General features: G+C 43.1%; 3 protein-coding genes across 3 annotated transcripts; 1 reads left to right on the top strand and 2 right to left on the bottom strand.

The window, feature by feature from the left end:
• Positions 1-3: 3 nt before the first annotated feature.
• LOC122335438 (rhodopsin-like) lies at positions 4-5,289 on the top strand. The gene is made up of 5 exons (XM_043233307.1): positions 4-1,774; positions 3,458-3,626; positions 3,715-3,880; positions 4,056-4,295; positions 4,700-5,289. Exons 1-5 carry the CDS (start codon positions 1,414-1,416, stop codon positions 4,826-4,828), a joined length of 1,065 nt encoding a protein of 354 aa, XP_043089242.1. The 5' UTR covers positions 4-1,413; the 3' UTR covers positions 4,829-5,289.
• A 77-nt stretch (positions 5,290-5,366) lies between these two features.
• Positions 5,367-11,710, bottom strand: LOC122335413 (plexin-D1-like). Its single transcript, XM_043233261.1, is given in 12 exon segments — positions 5,367-6,017; positions 7,356-7,430; positions 7,976-8,116; positions 8,572-8,684; positions 8,687-8,718; positions 9,031-9,194; positions 9,540-9,644; positions 10,171-10,205; positions 10,283-10,346; positions 10,623-10,726; positions 11,448-11,604; positions 11,690-11,710. Coding segments are annotated over 11 exon segments (1,077 nt in total). The 5' UTR covers positions 11,575-11,604; positions 11,690-11,710; the 3' UTR covers positions 5,367-5,900.
• A 1,524-nt stretch (positions 11,711-13,234) lies between these two features.
• On the bottom strand, positions 13,235-17,926 carry LOC122335424 (plexin-D1-like). Its single transcript, XM_043233288.1, has 4 exons — positions 17,831-17,926; positions 17,557-17,664; positions 14,413-14,525; positions 13,235-13,396 (listed from the first exon to the last, which is right to left on the bottom strand). Exons 1-4 carry the CDS (start codon positions 17,913-17,915, stop codon positions 13,250-13,252), a joined length of 453 nt encoding a protein of 150 aa, XP_043089223.1. The 5' UTR covers positions 17,916-17,926; the 3' UTR covers positions 13,235-13,249.
• Between the last annotated feature and the right edge of the window lie 447 nt (positions 17,927-18,373).

Below are 18,373 nucleotides of genomic sequence, written 5' to 3'. Positions count from 1 at the left end.
TAAACACGGTTTGATCCACTTCAACGCGTTTGCTTGGATCCAGATAGAAATAAAGAGTAATGTTTACGTCCCTAGCATGTTTTGTTGTAATGTTTTCAGTAGAGCTGAAGGGTTTGTGTTGATTACTTCATGTAGGTGTGAGTGGTAAAGCTCGGGTGTTCGAGGTCATCGAGAACTTGAAAAACTGATGCTAACTGTAAGCACTAGAAAGACCACAGAAATCCAGTCTGGATAACTAATTCTGGGCACATGTTTACACCAAAAATGAACTAAACCTGACAAAACCTTAATTGTCCACAATTATGAAACATATAATATGTGACCATCACCTCAGTTTCGTCATAAAAGTGAGAAAGAAACAGAACATTTTCATATTCCTGTCATCCATCCAGTCTTCTGTAAGGAGGTCTGGACGAATGGCTAGTCTAGATTTATTTGCATGAGGAAAAAAAGCATTCCAAACCCATTGTTAACATTAAATTACCGACACAGATACACACAAATAATAACCATTTCTCTGTATTGTGGGGAAACTGCTCTGACACTGTGCCCATGATGATGATTGTCTTTATATATTATTTGAAAAGATGGAAATCATATTATATGAGTATATTTTGTGTAATTTCACTACCTCTGAGTATTTTTGGCATGTCCCTATTAAATATTTAATAAGAAATGTAGTTTCTAGTGTTTTCTTTGGATTATTGTCTGATTACAGAACCACTTTATTGGTTTTGGTGTTTTTTCTGTCCTTAATGTCATTTTCCATCATGTTAGTTTTTAATGATGTCAATTTAAGTAACAAAAGCCAGTTTCTTCCTGCTGTAGGAAGTGACCTCATCAGTAGGAACCAGTAGCATTAACCTGAGCAGGTAACGGTGATGTTTTGTCTGTTCTGGCTCCGAAATGCCACTGTTTGATGGGGAATAAATGAATTGCAGCTCTATTTTCATCCAGTGTTATTTCAGCAATACTCGTTGTTTAGTAAAGATGAAGTTGAAGTGTTTATAAAGTTGAAATGTGTGAGGCTGGTCTTCAGTACGGCTCAACAAACGTGCCTTAGGAGAAACCAAACCCTGATCCCCACAGCTCAATGTCTGCGCTTGTGGTTTGTGAATTGGCCGTTACAGAGAGAGTCATATCCATTAAGTTATGGGTTGATTGCCGTTGCTGTTGTCCTACGGCTGTTAAACCTTGTGGATTATCAGGCCTCTCTGACCCCAATCTGTCTCTAACTCCATTCCTCCAAATTGCAGCACCTTTCTGTAATCTGTCATCTGCTCTTAATCTGAGCCTGTGGGGGGCATATAAGAGAGGCGCAGTGCCCCGCGGAGCAGATCCCGCTCTCGCTCGCTGTCTGCTGAGGAGAAGCTTCACTCACATCCGTTCGGACCCTCCAGCAGTGAAGCAAACATGAATGGAACGGAAGGTCCGAACTTCTACGTGCCCATGTCCAACAAGACGGGTTTGGTGCGGAGCCCGTTTGAGGAGCCGCAGTATTACCTGGCAGAACCCTGGAAGTACTCTCTGCTGGCGGCGTACATGCTGTTCCTCATCATCACGTCCTTCCCCGTCAACTCCCTCACGCTCTACGTCACCGTGCAGCACAAGAAGCTGCGCACGCCGCTCAACTACATCCTGCTGAACCTGGCCGTGGCCGACCTGTTCATGGTGGTAGGTGGCTTCACCGTCACCCTCTACACCGCACTGCACGGATACTTCGTCCTGGGGGTCACCGGCTGCAACATCGAGGGCTTCTTCGCCACCATGGGCGGTGAGTCTGAGCAGAAACACACCGCTGTACTCATAATTTTTTTAATTATCACTGTTCTCATAGCTACAATAGGTGTTTAGGTATTAAATATATAGTAATACAAATATTATTTTAGATATTATCAAGATCATAATCCACATCAAGACTTACTACAATGCAAAAACTGTAGGTGCAAATTGCTGTCTTTTGAGTTAGGGCTAGAATCAGTGTTTTACAGTGTTTTTACAGTAAAAGAAAAACATCCAAATGGATGAGAGATTTTTACGACTGTTATGATACTAATTTTCCTAACATCTTCCAGTCAAATCCTGGATTAATCTAGTCTCACAGTTTAATCAGGGTAGTGTTATTTATACTGTGCAGTCAGAGGAGGATGCAGTGCATGTCTTTATTTGAAGGAGTCATAAATTGACAGGCTCTTCCCTTTCAAACTGAACTGCATCTGAGAAGATGTCTGTGGAGAACACTAGACTTGGGGATATCTGGTTCAAACCCAAGCTCGAGGCAACTTCCCAAGACTTTCACAGAATGCCTAACAACTGAAGAAATAAAGAACTGTTATCCCATCGGAGCAGAAGCGAGATAACACAACTACCTTCCACATGTAGGGAAGCTTCCAAGGAGGTTCAGAGAGCCTAACCCAGATGGAGTAGGACAACACTCAGCCAGTAGCTGACAAACTGGCACTACTGCCTGAGTGAGGTTTAAGGATGAAGGCCTCTGCATAATCATTTTAACAGAATAACCCATCTAATTGCTTCTCAAAACTAGCCCAATTACTTTTCAGTGGGATTCCTGGTAAAAATAATGTGCCGGGGTATAATACAATTTTTTGGTGAGGTTTATCAGGTTCCCTGATAAAAATCTCCAGGGGCTAAATATCACTTTATTGGCCCCTTCAATGAAGAACATTTCACAGGAAGAGTGCTAAAGTAGCCCAGTTCTACTGGAAAACTATTGAGTTGGAGGCCTAGCATAACTACTGTCTCCAGCGAGAAGCAGCCTAGCTACATCCTACAACTGTTAAGGACCTACAGTAGGTGGAGCTCAACAGGATGACTTGCTGTAGTAAAACAAGACTAAACAAATGACTCTAAAGTGCTACATTTGATGGCCTGGACAGCTTTCCAAGGACGCTTACAGAGAGCCATGCAAAACTTAAAAGTGCCATCTAGGCAGAGGTCTAGAGAGTGCTGGCCTCAGCATGTTGTCCGTCTAGAGCAAGAGGCGATCAATCCTCAGCTGTAAAGACGGCTAATCAAGGAGCCTAACGGAGCTACTCACACTCAGTGTCACTGTCTAGACGTACACCACTCGCCTAATAGATCCCAACATCTGTGGGAGGAAGCTCAACCTCTTTGACACTATCTCAGCTGGTGACATCCTCAAATTATGCACGACTTGGAATGTTCTTGCCCGTTAGATGTAAAATGCAAGACATGAATGCATTTACCTGCAATTACAAATGCATAAATAATCTTTTAATATATTAAAGATAAAACATTAAAAATGAAAACAAATCATTGATTTCAAAATGCCAATATCACTGCATAACTTGAATTACTGACCTCACAACTAACCAGCACAAACACACTGACACAAAGGGGTATGTACACTATAACTAATCTCCCCTGTAAAGACCAAGTTTGAGCTGAAGTGATGGAGAGCTTCTCTGTTTGTCAGGAGAGATCGCGCTGTGGTCTCTGGTGGTTTTGGCTATCGAGCGTTATATTGTGGTGTGTAAGCCAATGACAACGTTTCGTTTCGGAGAGAAGCACGCCATCGTGGGAGTGGGCTTCACCTGGGTCATGGCCCTCACCTGCTGCGTGCCGCCCCTGCTGGGCTGGTCCAGGTACTCCATCACTGTCTTCCCTTCCCCACGACACGCTGAGCGGTCAGTGAACTCATACTGGTGTCCTGTTGGTCATGTGACTGTGCAGATATATTCCAGAGGGAATGCAGTGCTCCTGTGGAATAGATTACTACACTCCCAAACCTGAGATCAACAACGCCTCGTTTGTCATCTACATGTTCATCCTGCACTTCTCCATCCCACTGCTCATCATCTTCTTCTGCTACAGTCGGCTCCTCTGCACTGTCCGTGCGGTAAGACACACACACACGCTTTCTGTTTTCTGTAGACACAGATATTGGGAAGAATGTTGGTGACCTCTATCAGTGCTGCGCAGGGATGAGCAGCTGGTTATCCTCATCACAGCTGGACTACTGAACCAATCAGCACCCAGAACCACGTTTTCTGTCCTGTGTTTCCTGTCGTCAGGCCGCTGCTCAGCAGCAGGAATCAGAGACGACGCAGAGGGCCGAACGGGAAGTGACGCGCATGGTGGTTGTCATGGTGGTCGCATTCTTAGTGTGCTGGGTGCCATATGCCAGTGTGGCCTGGTACATCTTTGTTAATCAGGGGGCGGAGTTTGGTCCTGTAGTCATGACGATACCTGCTTTCTTTGCAAAGAGTGCTGCGCTTTACAACCCTGTCATCTACATCATACTCAACAGACAGGTGAGACCGCAAACCATGTACTGTGTAACACACAGAAGCATACTTTCATTACTGAATGAATCAGTGTTTTTGAATAACAGGGTTAAGTGAATAATTCACTCATACATTATGAACAACGCTGTAAGAGGCCTGTAGATTGTCATTTAGTGGATGGCTGTCTGCTCTCATTCTCTTCAGTTTCGGTATACTTAGACTAACTGGCTGAACTGATACGAGTTGTTATTAAAACTCAAGGCCGTGTCTGTCATAAGTTCTAGGGTGGATCTCAACATTTTTATTGCATGTTCTTACCAAATGATCAAACATCAGAAGACATCTAATGAGCTTCATAGCCGTATTACCTCCCATTTCAGCTACAACAGGCAGGTCTCTATATAATCCTGAATGTCTTTACATTGGTCCAGTTCAGGAACTGCATGCTCACTACAGTCTGCTGTGGAAAGAACCCGTTTGGTGAGGAGGAGACCAGCGTGACGGCCTCCAGCAAGACTCAGTCCTCGGTGGTCTCGACCAGTCAGGTGGCTCCTGCCTGACCGACCCAGCAGCCTCCTACAGGCCAAATATATCTACTCGGCTTCCGCTCGTCCAGCCGACTACTACACTCACTTCTTACATGTGTCAACCAGATCTCTAGTACTTCAATGTGATTGTGTATTTACAGGGAAATACTTGATGTGTTTTAGTAATTTGTGGATTTATCTCAACAGCTGCTCCATTGGTTCCGCCTGATACTCCAGCTGTTAGATGAAGTTTTTTTTAGCTATGGTCAGTTAAAATGTAAAGTTCTGATTTAACCTTTTGTAGGTTTATGATTTGTTTCTTTATAAAGTTTGATGTGGACAAGGCTGAAGCCAGAAGAGACCTCAGGAGATCACAACACACCCAGCCGAACAATTCTCTGAATGTTTAGATGTAAATGTGAATTATGACTGAATATGTTGTGGAAAGATGGGAATTTGCCTGCAGATTACTAAAATGTAGAGGCAAAGCAAAAATAAAGGCTCGTGTAAAACTAAAATGTTTAGTAATGTGTGCATGGGTGTAACAAAGAGAACTGGGAACGCGTTACGATTTAGTAAAGTTTGTCTTTATTGATAAAATTTCCCTTTCTCCAAAAAAATTAAACATTTGCTGCAGAATATCTACAAAAATGATGCACACGCTTTGGTTTGGACACATTCAAGAAAGACCCAAACCCTTCAAAATAATAATAATTAATACAAATGCAACAGTCTCATTCAAGCCTATTATATGTTTAAGTAACTTAGTTCAAGGCATCGTGGAATTAAAATGTATAGCCGTTGAACAGCACAGGCACAAATATCCCATCAGAAACGTTATTCACATAACACTATAAAATAATCATCATACAGCTATAAATATTGCTATGGAGAAGGTCTTGTATAATCCAGTGCATAATTGGCTCTCCCCGAGTGTGGGGTCAGTGCGTCACATGACCACAGGGCCTCAGGACCCTGGAGTCCACAATTCATTAAACAAACTCCTAGTTCAAAGTCAAGAGCTGAATACTGTAGCGATTGAACTCGGTCAGACGTTTCCCTCTCGCATCTTCTCTTGATAATCCACACAGATTCAGGGCTGTCCTCAGGCCTCACTGCTGCACTCATAGATGTTGTCCTCCACCAGAGCAATGACCTGCTCGAACTTGTGCTGCAGCTGAGTGCGTCGAGCCGTCGGGTTCGAGTCCAGAGCGCTCACCACCTGAGACACACATCAACACAAACGTTATCTGAAGCTCTTCTCACGTCCTTTAGAGTATGATTCAAACGCTGCTTCACTCAACACATTGATGCATCCCAGCGCTGACACCGAAAACCTACAAGATGGCCCTTTTACGAAGTAAACCATTAAAGCTGCAGTCCGTAAAAAGGATTCAAAATCAATATTAAAGCAAGTATTCCAGCCAGTGTTCAAATCTATCACCTTCTTTTAGTCAGTTTAGAATCTATGATCACTCAGTACAGGATTCACACTGACACACATTCACCTCATTACTCATCCGCGCCGGAGCACTCATGGCACATAATTCCGCAAGAAACTGCAATGCCAGATTTTCAAACATAGATGGCAACAAAGAGACTGGCAACGAATTTACGGACTGCAGCTTTAAATGTCACCAAAGATGCACTAAACAAAGTCACAAAGTAATGCGTAGCCATTTATTTGCTTTAAAATACAGCAGCTAAAGCATTGAGAACTGCATATTTCCTTTGACAGGTAGAGACGGGCTCATTCAAGCTCAGGCCAAATGAAATGCTCCCCAAAACATGGTTATGGACTTGAGCCAAGTACTAAAACTTGCTGTAATCCAGTGCACTGTATATCTACCTCATTCCAAATTATACCGAGACAGAAAATGTGGTCAAACACTGCTTTCAAAATGGAGGAATTTGATGCAATGTTTGGGATTCAATCAAGCTATTCTAGACAGGCAATCTAAACTCATATCTGCTCTTTACTGTCAAACCCCAGATAAAAATAATAAGATACTGTCAGAATAAGTGGAAACATAATGGTATGATGAGTGAAAGGGGCATTTGCAAAGGCTGCTGTATATTTGTAGTTCTGCTAGATGACTTCAGGCAGGAACTGCATACTTCACCTTTCTATCCAAAATGAGTCTGTTATCTGTTCAGATCACAAAACTAAATGCATTTAATTTGGAAATGCTGGAAAAACACAATCCCGCTCCTTCACGCTCATGCAGTGCTTTGCACGTTCGCAGTAATCAGCATTGTTTTCAAACCCCCATGTGATTACACTTTCATGTCAAATGAGCCCTATTCAGACCACAGCTGTCAGCAGAAACCAGCTCCATCACGGCTCAAGAACATACCTTCATATCTGTCCAGAGCATCTACACCCTGCTGCTGGCATGAGCACACTCTCACACACACTCATACACACTCGCACACACTCATACACTCACACACACTCTCACACACACTCACACACACACTCATATACACTCACACACGCTCACACACACATGCTCAGGGCGGTTGCAGCACGAGACAGGCGGCAGCAGGAAGGACTCACCTGATTGCGATATCTCTTGGCATACTTGTAGACTTCCATCACAGCCAGGTTAGTGTTGAACTCATTCCTGTATCTCTGCAGCGTAAAGCAGTTTTTTTTGTAAGTATACAAATACATACTGTATCTCATATACAGTATTGGGAATAAAAGTAAGTCAAATAAAAAGAAAGTAAATAAAAGAAAGTAAAAGCAGTAGAAACAGTAATACTGTAAGGAATTACTTTAAAATAACTTACATAACACTGTTCAAATGTACCTGATATTTTTGCATTCTCGCATATTTAAAATATACAATGCAAAGATGAGAATGAATGAACATGTACAGCCACTATAAGCTTTTCCGATCTAGGGGCAGTTATGGCCTTATGGTTAGAGAGTCTTGCAGCTGAGGTGAGACTGCCCACTGCTCCAGAGTGTGTGTGTGTGTGTGTGTGTGTGTGTGTGTGTGTGTGTGTGTGTGTGTGTGTGTGTGTGTGTGTGTGCGTGTGTGTGGGCACTTAGACACAGAGCACACATTCTGAGTATGGGTTACCATCCCTGGCAAGCTGGCTGGCCTGACCTTATCTTACATACAAAGCTGATTGTTCCTATGATCTGGTAATCAGAAGAGTTTGGCTCACCCTCGACTCCTCGGCCAGGTGAGCGTTCATTTCCTGCTCGCTCAGCGGTGCCATCTCTTGAATCTGCTTGTAGTAACACTGCACTCTCTTCTTATACTCCGGGATCTCTTTGGCATACAGCAGCTTATTGGTGGGAGAATCCTGGGATAAAGAACACAATCCTTCATGTATGATTTGCTCCGCTGATCTCCAGTGTCCCGTTTGTGATGATTATAATGCGTCAATAATGATCAAGAATCTTCAAATCAAACCTGCTGTAATCTTTCTCTTTTTTGGTTCACTTTATTAATTCCTGAAAAATACCCTACTTCCTGCTTGGTTACATCCTTGAGATGTGCTCAGTAGAAATGAGAGGTCAGCATGAGGCTGAAAAACTTCCCCATGTGGGTTTCAGTCATTTTCAGTTTGGTCACATGAATCTGAAAGTGACTTTTGTACACTTGACAGTACACAAAAAGGAGCTCACAAAGGTGACTACATCTTCAGACATGAATGACAGAGACCACAAAGGTGATTCCCTCAGTCTCTCACGCTGCTTTATATTCGTTTAGCCATACAGAAGGATGAGAAGTGCTTGTGTGTGTGTGTGTTCTTACTTTGCCCAGCTGCAGGTCAGAGAGTGAGCAGGCGTCTATGAAAGCCTGGGCAATGACAGACAGACACGCGTCCATGTGATCCGTCTTATCGATATCAAACACAAACTGAGGGTCTTCAGGATGTTGACCCAGAAGCGCAGAGGCAAACTGCAGAGACACAGAGAAGCTTCGAGGTCAGTATCTAGAGCTTGTTTCATTCTCACTGTAGATCACTGGAGTCCGCAGCAAACCTCTGCCATGTGCTGCAGGGACTTGTCTGCTCCACAGGGATCTGGTAAAAAAGTGCTTCTGCCAGACAAGTGTTTGGTTGCGAGGACTTGAGCAGTAAGTGACCTCAGCGATCAGCACTTAATTGACAGTGGCGGAGCAAGTAATTACATTTCCATGAAACATGAAGCGAACGACTGTGGAGAATGTCAGCAGAAGTTTGAAACAGATTGTGGTTCAGTGAGTTCATACCTGTTGGTCTTCCAGATGTGTAACGTGTCGGGGTCGGTTATGCAGCGCTTGTCCGCCTGCTCTTCTAGAAAGTCGAAGAAGTATTTGACAGCTAGCGGTGGTTTCTCTGGAGGAATGCTGAGGATGGCCTGAAACAGATCGTCCAGGAACTTCTGCAGGGTTCCCTGAGCAAGACAAACACATTCACATGACCTTCTCACACAGCGTGCGGTGTGTTGAGGAGCTCATGTTAGTGGTGTCATGATCATGTGACTGGATTGAGCAAAAGCTGGGTCCGCTGGCTGATGAAGCACAGATTACATTATATCCAGCTTCATCTGGACAGACAGAGACTTGCACAAGAGTCTATCTGTAGACATGGGTCAGCTTCTGCACTGAATTAACCCTGTGCTCCTGCTTCAGACTACTGGCTTCAGTTTACCAGGAAGTGACGATTCTGTCCGATATTCCAGTGTAATTTGAATGTTTGGATAGAAACATATCTTGTGTCTGAGTAGATGTTAGCTTACCTTCGTGGAGAGCAGGCGTGTCAGGTAGATCTCAGGTAACACCTTCTTCCTGTGACTGTGTCTGTGGGACTTCCTGCTCTCTGTCAGCTCGTCGTGAGGCAGCACCTGCAGGCACACCACAGCATTACTTATGAATCAGCAGTGAAACCGCTCTCCTGCTCATGCTTCTGGGAAGTGCTTTTGCTGTAATTCCTCGCATGCTATTTTCTAATTCAATCTGTGCTTTAGGCCAGTTATTAATCGTTTCCCATGAACGCTGTTTGAGAGACCCAACTGATATCACCTTTCAGATCATTCTCTGTTGCATTGCCAAAAAATGTTTTATCGTGGCGGTTACGTAACTTATTTTTCCCCTCAGCTGTGAAGTTAGGGCCAAACCCCCCCCAATGCAAGTACATCGAGATGTGATTGGTCAGATCGTCTGTTATTTGGCTTTGAAGGGTATGACTATCAGTCTTTGCCTAGAGAGAGTTTATGACAGATGCTAGTTTATGAGAGGACTAACTCCCATAACCGTATAAGTGGTATAGTCGTGACCATGTTAAGATCCCTGATCAAATATGATCATGATTATCAATATGTCACAGATGATGACCGAGCACAAGTGTGAGAGAGAGGTCAGCGCACTCACCAGATGAACATATTTCTCCGTGTCCAGATCTTTCACTGTGAATCAACAGAAAACAGGTTGACTGAAAAGACTGAAGGACAAAGTGTGTATGTGAGGTCGGTGTGATCCTCACCTCGTCCCAGTGTGTTGTCTCTCTTGTCCTTCATGCTCATGGCCAGGGACGCTCCATCAGGGATCTGCAAGAGACAGGTCAGAGGTCATTAGGGTGATGAGCACAACCAGCAATTCATGGCTGAGTCCATATCGACTCGCCAGTTTCTTGAACTAATTCCACTGAATTCAGTGTAATAGACTTAAATATGATCATAACGCGTTACAGTTGTCTTGAGTTGTCTTAAAGGCATTATCAGATTCAACAAAATATTAATTAAACAAACAGAAAAGAAGTACAACTGAGAAGTAGGGTATTAAATCCCTTTTCCGAGAGTTTGCAACCACACACACACACTCACCTGATAGTGGAAGACGGTGTTGAGTTTTTTCCTGCCGTCCTCCATGACAGACGTGTCGTCCAGATCCTGCAGGATTCTGCTGCTGCGGCCCTCTGGGAACCACTCTGCCCGGGACAGATCAATCACAGTGAGCCAAATAAGACTTTTTACCAGATATTGTTATCTATAGTTATCTTATATGTCTCCCACTTTTGTTCTGACCACCTCAGGGAAACAAAGGCTTTTAAATAAATTGTACTTATAGTGAATAAATCCAATGATTGCTTAGCTTATATCACATCAAACATCAATTATTGTTATGCTATCTGCCATCAAAATGGCAAGTTTAATATTTCCAGCTGCTGTGAGAAACGTAGCATCCTCATGTACAATATAGCCTACTAGCCGAGACAACTTTATGTTTTACCACCAGTTTCCACTTAAATTACAGGCTTACTAGAGATAGTTTTAAAATTATTTTGGATAATTTTTAACCGAAAAAGGTTATGTGCTGCAGCTTCAAAATGAAAAAAAAAATGGCCTATTTAATTTTTTCAGTTAAGCTAGTTATAAAATGGTGTATATGTATAAAGACCAATTGTGAAGTTTTATTTACACATTTACTGATGGATGGAAGGACTATATTCGATTGGTCGATTGATCTTCTGTGTCAAATTCCATCAAATTTTTCACTCAACACAGAAAAGCATGAGCTGTACAAACGATTCATCCTCGTAGCTTGTTCCTTCATTTTGTAATATCCTGTTCTGATTCTTCTGCTGTAATGCTTAATAAGTCGGTCTGCTCTAAAACGACTCGTTTTCTCCATGCTCAGAGATTCTTTACCCAGATCAACATCCTCTTCACGAGGCCACTGTGAAAAGGGCAGGTTCTTGTAAAAGGCTTCTAGGATTTTCTCCTTCACTTGGCAGATGGTGTCCGTGTTCATCACCCGCACGCTCACCGAGTCCATCCCAAAGCCCTGGAAGGAGACGTTGATGTTCTGGAAGGCAGCCGGAGGAGATGAGAGGTCAGGTCAGTGTTGTCACGGCTGGAAAGCAAGCTCATTGGTGAGCGCTGAAGCTCACCTGGGGTTTGGCTTCGATGTTTTCTCGGCGAGCCACTCCTCGTTGAGCGTGTAGCGCCTTGCCCGTGATGGCGCTGATCGAGCCCTTGTTGATCTGCTGCTTGATGGCACACAGCAGCAGGAAGAACGGCTCGCGCCACCGCCTCCCGCGTGAGGAACGAAGACCTGTCTGGTTAACACCGCGATGAACTGAAGCCAGACAGCAGAGTCAGCAGATCAACTCTTCACTAACCTTGAGGTAGCTGTACATGCAGATGGACATCCAGTTGGTCAGCATCTTCTCCACCACTGACTCTGTTCGGCGCAGCATCAGTTTGGGGTTTTGGAGGCTGAAGCGCCGATCAGATCCACGAGCAGCTCCTTCATGATGCTTGTGTAGTACTCCAGTTTACCGTGGAGGGCAATAGTTAGCAGAGAGGCGAGATTGCACCTAAATGCCAATGAAAGCATGCAGACACATCATGAGGCACATCAGTAAATGAGAACGTTCACAGAGACGGTGGTGTGGATGAATAACTCCCTCACTGGACACCAACACTAGAAAAGTTCTGGTGCAACATTTTAGATAGGACCAAATCATCAGTGCCTCGTTCACCAACAGCAAATGATCACTTTCTAGCTGTTCAGAGCATTATTTGTGACCCTATCTGGATCACCAGTGTGCAAACCAGTGTAATACAAAAGATTTTGTACATTTCCTACTGTAAAAATATCAAAACCTCATTTCTGATTAGTAATATGCATTGCTAAGAACTTCAATAGGACAACCTTAAAGATGAATCTCTTAATATTTAGATTCCGGATATGTTCTGTATCTCAAACCATACATCAATGAAAAGCTTGCTTTTGCATTCAGATTATCTCAATAATTATCTCAAAATGATTCTTATGACTGGTTTTGTGGATCAGGTCTGTTTGTCACTACTCTCACAAATCCAGGTCAGGTCAAGTCCTGCTTCAGTTATGATGGAACAGATCCCTGAATCACCACGACTCTCTTGATGTTGCAGTATAAGTTCTCTCATTGTTTCGTTTGTGCTCGTCTGCACTCACCTGTCTCTTACAGCGAAGTCTTTCTGCTGCTCCAGCGCATGAACAAAGGTGACCAGGAAGTGTTTGTTGTTGAGAAGAGTGGAGAACAGCGTGATTCCTCGTCCAGGTTGGGCCGCACACTGTTCTGACGACTTATACAGAGAGAAGAAACACTGATTTCCAAACCGTATGCAGTGGGTCATGTTAACACACTAACACACGTTCTTTCAAGAATAATGTTTGGCCTGAGTTCATGCAATTCAGCACAGTTGATTTTAGACAGTCCAATTTTATCTTACACAACACCCTGTTGCACAATACAGCAGTTTCACAAGTGCACAGGGAATCACAGCAATAACTTTCCAAGTGTGCTACAGTTCTTCAAACATTACTCATAGCGACCCACTGAAATAATCTCAGCAAGTCTCTGCTAAAATCGAAAAAATAAAAGAAAGCTGCTGACAGGAAACAACTGGTGTATTGTGCAATAACAGAGCTATAGTTGAGATGACTCTGCTGAACGTGTACTTCACTGCAAACACACACGCTCAGAGATGCTAGAGTGTCTCACCTGCCAGTCCTGGAGCAGAGGATGGGTCTCAGACAGAGCTCTCGGGCCCAGGGGATCGTTCTCATACATGGGCTGAACCAGACGCCTCTCGTAGTCAGAGCACATCTGCACAAACACACACACACATTCGTTCACATCTTCATGTTCCTAAATGCTTTAAAAGAGCTGCGTTCTGTGGTGTGTTTGAGGTCACAGTAAAAGTCTATTAGCAGCAAACACACACAGAATTCCCCTAAACACAGTCTATTGTGTCAGTGCGCTGGAGGGAGTATTCAGGAGTTTCTTGTCTCTGTGCCCAGTATTGTGCAGACACTGAGACTGGAAAATTGCAACATTTGTGGTTTTCACCGGAGAACAAGAACAGCGGACGAGGAGAGTCCTGTATCTGCCCTGGCTGAAGAATCATTTGTACAACTAGGTGCTGATGGACAAAATGTCTACTTCTGGACAGTTAAAGCAAGTCTGAGAAACATCAGTTTATAAAATGTTGTGCAGAACCCATCCTACATTCGATCATTTCTCATCGCGATTTAAAAAATGAACGCATGAACCTTTAAATCGCAAATGATTGTTTCAGCGGATGCTTTCTAAATGACTCCTAATAAATATGATTAACATATAAAACATCCCCAGTCATCATAATTTAGAACAGATTACATTTTGACAAGCCTACACTCCGACAATGAAAAGGGTGTACATCTGCTCACACCCTGACACTGAGCACTTTTCCACTTCAGAGACTGTTTTTATAAAATACGAGCATGGATTTATACATATAAACACACTCTAAAATCTAATCTGTGCATACGCATGCTTTATAAATGATGTTTTGCTTGAAAATTTGTGTTTGTGCAAACACCATTTGGTTTGATATATGATGCACAATATTGAATGTGACTTATGTGTCCAAATACTTTTAGGGCCAAAGTGTGTTACTAAGTACAGCTCACACAGTCTCTTGAGATCAGACATCACTGAGCATATATCTGAGCTCGTCTCACACGTGAGCAAGTTCAGTGTTTCCCGAGAATCCCTTGTTTTCCATCATTTCGCTTTAATTCACGTCTCGAGCTGCTGTGTGTGTATCAGCCCAGGTGTGTGTGTGTGTGTGCTGAGCAGACCTTAGGGAAGAAGGTGCGAGTGACGAACTGCTTGTACTCCAGGAAGGGGATTCCCTGTGTCCGGCTCAGCTCCTTGGTCAGATCCGTCATATCAGTCTGCAGCTCCGCGAAACCTGACACACACACACACACACGCACACACACACGGCTGTCAGCACACAGCACACCAAATCACTAACATCAACCCCAACACAAAAACATTTCCTTTGCATTCTGAATGAGGATATGGGCCTCCTCACACTGTTCAAGAGTTTCAGCTCCAACTCTTATTCACTGTGACAATAATACCACGATTTATAGTGTTAATATGAAGCAGCTGCTTTTTAAATGGTTTTGGACAAACGTGCACACACACACACACACACACACACACACACACACAAACTGCATTTTCTGTCGTCTTACTGTAACCCTACACCTAGTCTTCTCCCCACGCTAAACTACAGGAATGTGTTGAATTTCAAACAACAGTGTTTGTTTTGTTTTTTTTTCTGCTTTTTGGTTTACGTGGACACAGGAAGTGTAAACCTCATAAACCATGTTTATGTTGTAATAACCATGTCATTATACACATTTGTATAATTGCATACTCATGAACCACGTAAACCATATACACTAGAACACACACACACTACAGTCTATGTGAAGCAGTGGTTAGTGTTGAAAAGGCCCAGACTGATTCTGGAACTAGTGCTGTGTCTGTGTGTGTGTGTGTGTGTGTGTGTGACTCAGGTTTCCACTGATCTGAGAGCAGCGCTGCTCGTTGATCTCCAGTCTTCAGGACCCGAGCGGAGCTGATGTCAGATCAGGGCTGAGGGGACAGTCCTGCTGGGATAACAGGAAGTGAGACATCCTCTTATTGTTTCAACACAGGATGTTTGTGTATATTCAGGGATTTGATTACCAAGGAAACCAAGAATAAAACAAGAGGAAAAGAGACGCAGCGAGAGAGAGAGAGAGATGGTGATGAGCTTGTGAGATGTTGCAATCCAGAAAGCTGAGCTCCTGTGAGTCACATTCACCAGCAGACACCCCCGACTACAAGAACAATCACACACTTCAGCTGCTTTAACTGATCACGCTTCACTACCGTACAGATGTTCTGATTAAAAGTCTTCACAGGGCAGAATATCATATCAAGAAATGAACAAACTGTCTATATAAAAGTGCAAACTTTCCTCTGAACATAAACATAAAGGTCAAACTCCATAAAGGACAAAAACCTGATCATAAAGTTCTTAAATGTGCCATAGAATGCACTGATACAATATTTTACACTGTTCTCTGATAATGATCTGCTATTGGCTTATTTCAAGGGTCATGAATAATAATGTTGAGCTCTGCTCTGATTGGCTGTTATACAGTGGGCTTATTTCAGTAGCTGGAATAATAACACAAGGAGGAAAATATATATCCCAATGCTTTCTCTCACAGTTATATCGTCTGCTAATTATACTGTAAATAAAATGCATGGCCCTCAGGGAGCTATTAATATGCTGGGCACTGAAACTGCTTTCAAACGTTCACTTTCACTTGAGATTCACAATCACACACACACTGTTTGTACCATGGAGTGCACTTCCCACACATTTTACAATCTACTGTAATGTACTGTAATTTAACAGGCTACTGCTAATAAGCTAACACTGTCCATTAGTAGCTCGCATTATTTTATTAGAACAGTTTTTTTGGCCTTTCTGAATACAGACACCAACCTGTGTGGAACACGACCTTGTTTCCACGATCTACCATTTGCTTGTTCCTTCACAATACCTGCAGAACTTCTGATGATTCGGCTGGCCTAGAACATGGGCGGTACACGTTATGCTCATGTTGGGGCCGTGATGTCACAGTCTGTTTTATTGGTTTGATTTACCTGTTATTCCATTTTTACGGCACCTTTAAAGGGGTCATATAATGCCAATTTTCCACAAGCTGATTTGATTCTCTAGGGTCTTAATGAAAAGTTTGTGGTATAGTTTGTTTAAAATTTCTCAATGGTAGTGTAAAAATGATATACCCGTAAAAACACTTTTTCCTAAACACTTCCCCTTTAAATCTTTACTGAGCTCTGCTGACCCCGCCCCTCCTTTTTGAGGCGCTCTCATAGGATGTTTATTTAATCCGTAGTCCTAGATGTTACATTCATAGTGAAACTTGCTAATTGGCACATTATAAGGAAAGGCGATTTGCAAAGATTCATTAAAAGACATTATACTGACTGCTTCTGCAGGTGAGGCTGGATCATGAATAGTTTGTGTGAATATAAACACATTTAGGTAAATCAAGGGCGCATTTTCTTCAGAAACGTAATGATAATCCTCCGCTTCTTCAGCCGCTCAGATTCAACGACAAAACCCGTCAATCGCTTAGGAGTCATGGACTGATGACGGCTGGCTCGGAGCGGGTCTGAGGTAAGACACCCGTCTAGTCTGTGTGAAACGCTGCTGTCAATCAACAGTCGTGGGAGGGGCCTCTGATCATGTGACATCACACAGCTCCATTCGAGAAAGTGGAAAACATTTAAGGAGATTCAAAAAAAACACTGGCTGGATTTTTATCATTATAGGGTAGATGTGTACACACATTTCAGTTCAGACAACTTGTAAAAGTGCATCTAGTATTACATGACCCCTTTAAGTATTTTCTTGTCACTTTAAGTGATTGTGCCGGCTCTGAATATTAGTGTGTGTGAATGAGGCACTGTGGAGGACAGGTCAGTTATTTTTGTGTTATTGTGTACCACTGGTTTCATTCCCAGATACTAAAAAATGTTTAGCTGAAATGCAAAGATATTATATATACAGATATATTGATTATTATGTTAACTAGAAGAAAGAGAGCCATATGGAGCAACATGTGAAGGTGTGCAGACAGAGACTGATCAACTATCTATCCAGATCTTGTCTACACAACTCAAAACAAAACAGGGTGGCTAGGACAGATGAGTGTAATAACAGTGATTTATGACACACTCTGAGTGTGTGATCATTTCCTGCTGTCAGACTCACACAGGAACATAAACACACACATATCACATGATCTTTAAGAGTGTGTGAGAGACATTTGCCGCTCCGCTGGGGTTACAGCTAATAAAACTGACAGTCCATCACTGTAGAGGGTGTGTGTTTGCGTGAGTTATACCTTTGCGTATCTCCTCGCGGATCTGTGACTCCATCTCCTCCATCTGTAATAGAGTCTTCTGCCAATACCTCTCTGCCCTGCGGCTCTTAGTGCAGTACACCACCAGTGCTGAACACACACACACACACACACACACACAGATCTTACTCATGCTGGAAGCACACACACAACAGCTTCCAAACAGTCAGAGAGATCAGTAGATCAGTAGATCACCAGCGTCTGAGTTAGTAGTGATCTGAAACTCTCTCTGTCAGATGATGTGTGAGAGATGCACCCACGGTGCAGAGCAGCAGCAGCACACAGCACACCACGATGGAGACCACGATGGCCAGCTCGCTGCCTCCACCCATCTGCACCATCGCTTATCACCTTCTGGAAATGACCCACACACCTGCAACACACAACATCTCACACATCTCAACGAGCTCCTCAAACACACACACATGATGTCAGACACACATTCTCTTCTATTCTCTATCTTGAATTCCACAAATGTTGCAATGAAATGAAAAATAAAACACTTTCAAATCACATGAGCCAAGTTTGTTGCCTGCTACTGGTCTAAATTTGGCACAGAACAACAAAGGGCTGGAAAGGCACAACATTTTGAAAGGATTCAGCTGAGAGAACATCTAGCATCTGCAAGGCTGAACATCTTTGTGAGATGCTCATGGTCTTCAGGTCCTCAGATGACGCTCATCATGCATCATGAAACCGCTGTGGCTAAAAACAATCCTCCAAGGCGTCTGCAGATGACAACTAAAATCAGTCAGTTTTAGCTCCTGAACACCTTTGGTCTCCATTGGTCTGAGGAGGT

The sequence above is a fragment of the Puntigrus tetrazona genome, unplaced genomic scaffold (assembly GCF_018831695.1).
Source record: "Puntigrus tetrazona isolate hp1 unplaced genomic scaffold, ASM1883169v1 S000000776, whole genome shotgun sequence".
NCBI classification, from domain to species: Eukaryota; Metazoa; Chordata; class Actinopteri; order Cypriniformes; family Cyprinidae; genus Puntigrus; species Puntigrus tetrazona.
This window is presented reverse-complemented; position numbering and strand designations above follow the sequence as displayed.

What these genes read in the sequence shown, in the direction of transcription:
- LOC122335424 (XM_043233288.1), bottom strand. Translation starts at nt 17,915, where the DNA reads ATGGTGCAGATGGGTGGAGGCAGCGAGCTGGCCATCGTGGTCTCCATC. An exon ending in GCTGCTGCTCTGCACCGTGG is followed by an intron (nt 17,665 to 17,830) that starts GTGCATCTCTCA and finishes GTGTGTGTTCAG; the next exon opens with CACTGGTGGTGTACTGCACT. An exon ending in CCGCGAGGAGATACGCAAAG is followed by an intron (nt 14,526 to 17,556) that starts GTATAACTCACG and finishes TGTGTGTGTCAG; the next exon opens with GTTTCGCGGAGCTGCAGACT.
- LOC122335438 (XM_043233307.1), top strand. Translation starts at nt 1,414, where the DNA reads ATGAATGGAACGGAAGGTCCGAACTTCTACGTGCCCATGTCCAACAAG. An exon ending in CCCCTGCTGGGCTGGTCCAG is followed by an intron (nt 3,627 to 3,714) that starts GTACTCCATCAC and finishes GTGACTGTGCAG; the next exon opens with ATATATTCCAGAGGGAATGC. An exon ending in TCCTCTGCACTGTCCGTGCG is followed by an intron (nt 3,881 to 4,055) that starts GTAAGACACACA and finishes TCCTGTCGTCAG; the next exon opens with GCCGCTGCTCAGCAGCAGGA.